This window comes from Montipora capricornis, chromosome 10, assembly GCF_036669925.1.
Source record: "Montipora capricornis isolate CH-2021 chromosome 10, ASM3666992v2, whole genome shotgun sequence".
NCBI classification, from domain to species: Eukaryota; Metazoa; Cnidaria; class Anthozoa; order Scleractinia; family Acroporidae; genus Montipora; species Montipora capricornis.
The window spans coordinates 1324084-1332189 of NC_090892.1; the positions used below are offsets into that span (position 1 = coordinate 1324084).

An 8106-nucleotide genomic window follows, 5' to 3' on the forward strand; every position below is an offset into this window, starting at 1 on the left:
AAGAATTCTCTTTACTAGTAGGGGTTGATGATCAGTGACGGAATATTCAATTTCCTTTTAGGCAGGCTAAGAAACAAATCGGGCGAACGGTTTGTGAACCGGTTAGTGACGTTTTTTTAAACAGAGATTTGCGGGAATATCCTACCGCTGAGAAAACGTATCGCTTTTTCATAGAACAATGCCGTTGACATACTTGATTGGTCTTTACATCGCAAAAAAAGTCTCATCTCAACCACTGTATTGCCAGCCGGGATCATATTTTGTCATAACAAACTGTAAACACGAATAAACACAAACACTCTAAAAAGAAATAAACATCGCCTTCACTTTGCAAAGTATCTTACTTTTTAGTGGAATATTAATTTTAACTCCGGAATGAGCTTTTGATAACAACAGTTGTCACTACTCTCTCTTAATTCAGTTATTCATGGCTCTTTTTCAGATGATTGGCAGATTTTTTTTACTATGTATGTCCAGAACATATAGATGGCACGCTATTTCTCGCACACAGCCACTTACAACTGTAACAATGATCAAGCGGCTTATGAAAGTTCGTCAGTCGCCTCCACAAAAAAAAGAGAAAATAACAAAAAACTCAGTGATTTACCTTTGAGAAGTTTGCGTCCGTGTCATCCTTCTTCATCGCTAGGAAAAAAGGAAATTGCCAACCGAAATTTAGCGCGTTGTAAGGCAAATCCTGAAAATGATCTCAGAACAATTAACAAACATTGGACTAAGCTCTTGCATTGACACCGGTGAGACGGTAAAAAGTTTTTTTGTGACTGATGTCTTGCTCTTTCTCTCTCTGAGTTCGGCTTGTTATTAAGTGCGTATGAGAAATAAGATGTTGCATTCTGAAGTCCAGTTCCCTGACCCCAAGACACAGTACACTGGTTTCAAAGTCTATATAGTGAATTTTAATTGGCAATAAATGAAATTTGTCGACAGACGTCTACTTAAGGTTTGATCTAATTAAACAAACTATTGCAAGAATGTCATCTCTTTTCCTACTCTTTTCCTAAATGTGTGGTTTGCATGTAGGACCATATACTGGCCTATTTGATTGAAAGGAGACATTAACATTATGACCCCTGTTTTTTACCAAACGAAAAAAATAAGTAGATTTGGTGGTCAAAGTAATTTAATTATATAAACCTAGTTTCAAACCTGTCCAAAGATTCGCTTTTTCTAGGACTTTTGGCCCATGATAAGAATCCATTCTAGATTTGTGAGCATTGATGAACGATTCAGTGCAGTTTACATCATACTTATTAGATTTAAATTGTTTAGCATTAACATTTATTTTTATTTCTGACCTACCGGCCTAACGCCGCAAGAAATAACACGTTATCGTGCAATCTTAGGGCGCTTTCCATTTGACACAACTGACCGGCAAGACCAGGCATTTGAAGGACTAACTCTAAAACGTCTTCAAATTAACCCTCTGCGAAGATGATATACACTCCTCCGGAATAAAACGAGGGATTATCATGCAAGTGTTCCTTCAAATTGTTGCATTTTCTATGCAAACTGACCGGTCTGGCTGGCCAGGTCTGACAAAAAGAAAGCGCCCTTAGGTTTTTCCTGTCCCTCCATATTTGTTACAAGTCTAATTCGTTTCAGTAACAGTCTTTATTAAAAATACAGAAGCGCGTTAAAAGAAAACTGTAATCACCAGAAGAGGTATTAATGGCAATTTATTCATAAGGTGATGATTCAAGTGACCGATGAAACTTTCTCGATCGCCAAAAAGCGCTCCTCAGTACGGAGACCGGGCAGGAAACGTCTCTTTAAAATGTAACTTTGCACAGTACCAAGAGATAATGGGGTACTAAGTCTTTTGCGGTTATTTCGTGTCGTTTACTTCATAGAATGTGGGCGAATTATCATGAAATTGAGTTTATACGAGCGGTTTTACAGTAAAATTATAGAATGAAACATTCGAATTTGTACTCTCACGTTGTCATTAAAACCGCGAATTTTAATGATTTCACGGAGTTGTTGTCATGCAGAGTGCAGCAATAAAATACTTGCCGCACGTGCAGCACGATTCTTTAACCTCTTTTAACCAATCACACTGTTGTTTTAATGCGTTTTCGTAGCCGTAGCCGTCTTCAACATAGTAAGGGAACGAACTTGAACTGTACAATGCACTTGCACAATGTAGTCCGATCGGCGAACTCGGACCCTCCAGATCTTTAGTCCCGTGTCTTTACCTTTACAATACAACTCATTTCTTTCATCATTTACTTTTCTATATAATAAGTCAATTGAAATCCATGTATAATAATACCCAAAACTAACCCTAAGCTGACCCTATAATTTTTAGGCTTAATTTAGGCTCCAAAAAAATGTTTCTTCAATTCATCTGAGTGCCTATTCAATCTATTGTAGGTAAAATGAGGATCAACAATTAAATCTAGGTAACAACGGATTCAACCTGAGAACGGAATTTATCGGCAACATATCCATGGTAATGAAAACAGCTATTTAAGCTTAAATTTGAAACACGACAAGCTGATTGTAACGGTATTCGAAGATCGCTGCATGTAATTTCATTAATTCCGTAATTCTAAGCTCACAAAGAACTTCTTCGGTGATAAAATGAGGCCGTATTCTCCCTGAAGATCAATTCCTTGATATTCGGTCGGCAAACCAACCTGTGTAAATCGAAAGCTATGAAGTAGCACGGCTAGGAAAACGCAAACTGTTTTCTTTGCCAGAGCTTCACCAGGGCACTTGCGGCGTCCTCCCGAAAATGGAAGGAAGCCACCGAGCAGCTTGGGGTCGATGAGGTGACCTTGACTATCCAAGAAACGCCTGGGGTTAAAAACATGTGGATCTTTCCACGCTTGAGCGTCGTGGTGCACTGACCACAGGTTGACGAAGACCATGGTGTCTTTTGGGATTATGAAATCCCGTATGCGTATCTCGGACGTGGTGGTTCGTGGTATTGCAAGGGGCAGGATACAGCTTACCCTCAGTAACTCGTAGACTGCCGCTTGAAGAAGAGGAAGTGATGGTATGTCCTGCAGGGTCGGCAGGCGTTCTCTGCCAATAACGCGATCCAGTTCTTCTTGAAGATCGCGTTGAATGTTTGGATATGTGATCAGGTAGGCCAGACTCCAATAGAGTTCGGTGGATGAGGTTTCAAATCCCGCACCAAACAGGTCGCCCAGCACGGAAACTATCTGGTCATCCTTAAGCAGTGCAGTCATACTTGGGCTTTCTTTCTCATCTCGTAGGTTCTCGTCTTGGTTTTGGCTTTCCTTTTCGACGACATTGATAAAGCTATCCGCTATGTTACGGACTTGTCCGTCCTGATACGTTTCTTTGTTCTTTTCATACATCTGAAACACTTCTTGTAATACTACCTTCATTGTCAGTACGAGATCTTTGAGCGCCTTGTTTGGAAGGTACTTGAGCAGTGGTAGGAAATCAACGTGGCCATTGCCATGCACCGCTTTTCGGTGATTCTCTGCAAGGTGGAGAATTTTAAGGAGACCTTCATCATCGTATGAACGCTCCACTCCGAATAACGCATTGAGAATGATGTTAGCTGTGGCACACTTCAGAGTTATCAGAGCATCAACGGCCTTTCCCTTCTGCTTCTTGAAGCAGTGAACCAAGCGCTTTGATTCATGCAACAGTTTCTCTTCTAAGGTGTCTTCGTTCTTGACAAAGTTGTGAATGGCACCGACACTGATCTTGCGCGTTAGATTCCATCGGGGCGAGTAGTCACCAAAGGAAAGACTACTTCCTTCAGGATTGGCCAAATTAAATGTGTGGAGCTTTGGCCTCCCAGCAAAGGCAATAGAACGCTTTATAATGGTTTCTCGGATGGCTTGTACTCCATTTATCCCCACAACCAAACAATTGCCAAGCATCAAGCTGAACACGTCGCCATATTCTTTTGCCATTTTGGTGAAGTCAAGATGTGGGTTTTTTCCGATGCGAAAGCTTGCTCCTGTTTTGGATAAAGGAAAACTAATAATGAGATGATAGCGAGATTAACAAACAAATACAAAAAATTGTACAAATATAGTGCACAAAGAGGACGAATATTAGGTTGAAAGTTAGGTTATTAGGGATGTAGTATCACTCCTCAACTTCTACATAATTTATTTGGGGGCAATTGCTTTGTTTTGTCATCGTCCCAGAGCTTTTGACTCTCATAAATCAAGAAGCTTAGTGAATTGAGAGAGAAATACGATTTCTAAGAACACTGTAGATTGCGTGAATGAAGTTGACTGAACCTTTGTTTGCCAAAGAACACGTATTTGCAGAGTCAATTCGCGAATATTGCTTTTCAATTGACTACCGTTTGTCTGTTGTCAATTAAATCAGTAGTGAGTAAATCGAAACATTCAGCTCAAATCATGTTTATCAATAGTTGCCGAAAGCAAAATATGATCGGCGCCGAAGGCAGTTGCGAGTATTTTAAACGATTAAAAGTGCTCTTCATTCTTCAGCTTGGCAAAGCACATCTTTAGCTTCGAGCATGCCTGACCCTTAATAAGCCACAAACTATCGACAAACTCAGTCTTATGCGAGTTTTTACTAATGCACAGCAACCTTTTCGCATAGCCAAGCACGATGCTTTCCGTTGTCTCTGAGGTTGGAAAAGAAAACCAAAGAAGCGAGCGCCGTCTTCTGCCGGAGAGCCTATACAATTTTTTTTCACGGTATATGACGTCAGTGTTATTTGGATTTGTAAGGAACTGGGAATAAGCAAAAGGTTTACAAGCACGAAGAAATGTGAAGACAGTCGAAACAGATGTGGGAGCAAAGTGAAATCAGGCGGCAATGTCCATGTTATTATCATTAACAAGCGCTACTACTGTCAAGGTTCGCATGGGAAAACTGTCCTCCTGATTGCGAGCTACATGGCCTCCGCCATTCTGATCTTACTTGGCTGGATTTGTTTTTACGGATGGCTAGTACACTGAAACACTTACATATATTTCCCCAAGAAAAGTTGCGCATTCATTCAATGAATTCGACTTAAGTCCTGCTGCCCTAACTAAAGACAACTGTTTTTTCTCTCTACTGCTATAAATTAAAAATTCATATAAGACTTCTCGAGTAAAGAAAAAACTAATTGCAGAGGTCATTGTTTTTGCGGTAGAAATGAGCAGTAGCGCGTAGCCCCTTCGTTAAACCAAAGAGGCCGATCAAGAGTATTTTCTGATCTAATACACTCAAAGAGCTGATTAATCCCTGGCTAACTTGATGTATCGGCGAGCAATTGGTATTGAGCATAAATGCTAGCCAAAGGATGAGAGTCATTTCGTTTCTCAAGCTCAGTTAAAACTTAAAGTTAAAGTGGCCTACGGCTATTTGTTATCGTGCAACTGAGTGTTTGCACCACAAAAGGAAGTGGAATATGATAAATTATAGGATGATAAATCTTGCGTCAGTGAACTTGAGGTTATTGTATCCGTCAGGAGTAGTGAATTTGAAATGCTAAGATAAACAACTTATGCGGTCACCATGGCAGATTCTCGGCCGAGAACACGCGATACGCCTCTCTGGTCTTAGGCCAGTGACATGCAAGAGGTAATCACGGTCGTGCAAATATTAAATAATCATACGGCTGTTCTGCCCTAAATAACAAGACGATCTAGGATCGTAAGTCGGGCTGTGGCCACCCGTGTGCTGCTAAAGATCATGAGCGTTGTGTAGTAGTTCTAGAAAAAGATGTGTAAGACATGGACAGATGTGCATGTCTCAAAGACCGATCACGAAGTTTATAAGCACACTGGCAAAAGCAACATGCGTGTGGTCATGAAAACATTGGTGACTTGATGTCCGATCTCACCCATAGATCACTTGCTTGTAAAGCGCATTTGAATATGCCAATAGAAAATGCACTACATAAATTCATTACGGACGTAAAGATAGCAGAGTAACAATAACTCTCAAAAAAGAAACGATCGTTTTCAATTTACAAAACATGTTTCGACATACTCATGTCATCTTCAGTTGCAAATGAGCTTTTCAACGCGTGTCGTTTATAAATTCTCGTGTGCTGGCTGTAATGCCAGCTACATTGGCGAGACCACTCGCCACCTACGTACACGTGCTCGTGAGCATCTCTTGTCGGACAAGTCTTCGCATGTTTACAGACACCTGCAGTCATCTAGGGCCTGTCATGACTCTTGTAACACAGAATGTTTCACGATCTTAGATTCTGCCGCCTCAAAATTCCAAATTAAGATCAAAGAGGCATTGCACATTAAGTGGGAAAATCCCATCCTTAATCAGCAGTTGAGGCATTTAGATTTGTCTCTTTCTTTTTAATTACGTTGTTCTTTTGTCTTTTATTTTATTGCTATGTACGCTATTTTTGTTTTCTGCGCATTTCACACTTCATATTTAAATTGTACGCAAGTTCTGACATGTAATTTTGCAACATACCTTAACATAAATTCAAATGTACAACCGTTGAAAAGCTCATTTGCAACTGAAGATGACATGAGTATGTCGAAACATGTTTTGTAAATTGAAAACGATCGTTTCTTTTTTGAGAGATAAATTCATTACCATTACTACCATCAACTTCACAAATATCAAGACTCTTGGGTAAATCTGCACTTTGTGAGGTGTCTGTTAATGCTCAGGTGACGATAGGATTTGTTTCCTTGGTAAGCTATGCAACATAACGTTTCGGATTTCCAATAACTACAAGACTTTGCTGTTGAGTAACACATTGCATAAAGCCCTACAGCACAATATTGTTTACAAGTGCAGTTGCATTGTCCTCTAACACTGTTCACTGCAGTTATTTCATATGTACTAATATGCAGCCGTCCGCGTTCATAATTGTCACCGAGTGAGTGTACAGCCTGGAAATACTGTACTAAGTCCTTAATGGATGGTACTTCTAATAGTACACATGTACCTTGGGGATGGCTTTTACCATATTCATCTCTTGCATGAGAATCAAAAATCTTATAACCTCCATTATCAGTATGATAGATACTAACACTATTACATCCTATTGTCAGAATAAATGAAGAATGATTTTGTGACAAGAGTGATTCAAATGCACTGTCTGTTGGTATACCGTACTGATATCCCTCAATAATTGAATCAGTGTTATGTAGATTACCTGTGTAGCTTTCACTATAATTAAGCTGGTAATTTTTCTCAGACATACATGTAGCAATCACAGCAGGTAATTCTATTTGCATTAAATACACCTTCCCTCACCCATTTCCATAACTTGTACCAGGTCATTACATGTATTAATTCCTTTGATATTATTATAAATCAAAGCACGCAAACTCGTAGCAATGCATTGTTGCCCAGCATACGCACCAAATACTGTAATATCACCTTGACTATATGGTGCCTTTTAATTACTGTCAAGGTTGGATCAATATTATTCATTGGAGGCCCAGGATTTGTTCCTATGTCATTACATAGATTTATTTTAGCACAGCATTATCTATGATCACCATTCTTGCACAAACTCATTGGTCCACAGCATGTGTACAACACTTGATATTTCTTCAGATTTACGCGTTTTCGTGTTCCAATGTATTGTTTGACGTACTGTTTGACGAAATTTTCGTCGAACAGAAGATGGCTTTTTCCTCCCTTTTTCAAAAGAACCGAGCCTGCAACTGATGTTAACATGAAGTTTTGACGACAAAGGAGTGATCTTAAGAATCTTTTTCCACACAAATACCCTCTGTTTCTGCTTTTCTGCTTTTCTGCGACAGACGTTTCAGCTTCTTCACAGGAATCCTACTTGGTTCGCGATCACGACATCTCGACACATGGCATTCACGTACAACACGGTTATGATTACAATACACAAATTTAGCATAACGAGATCTCAATTCCTCTCTGTATTTTATTTTCACCACGCCATCATGTCGATGATGTACAAATGGCTGCATTGCCTCCCCTAATACATCACATTTTCCCAGGACATTCAACATTGTTCGTGTTGGTAACGCAATCGTATTACAACATGCGAACGTACATGATTACACAGAAAACTAATGCAGTACAAACAAGAGAAAATGAGGGGACAGAGACGGAGGCTCAGGGCGTTGGTCGGGATATGTCATGTCCACGAAAGTTATTTTTAGA

At 39.8% G+C, this 8106-nt stretch overlaps 1 protein-coding gene across 1 annotated transcript in view; it reads right to left on the reverse strand.

Annotated features, from left to right (window-relative positions):
• Nucleotides 1-2558: 2558 nt before the first annotated feature.
• The window catches only part of LOC138018575 (cytochrome P450 1A1-like), a 7080-nt gene continuing 1532 nt past the window's right edge, over nt 2559-8106 (reverse strand). Inside the window, exon 2 of the mRNA XM_068865264.1 lies at nt 2559-3967. Coding sequence (XP_068721365.1) covers nt 2559-3967 — 1409 coding nt within the window. The remainder of the gene's footprint in view (nt 3968-8106) is intronic.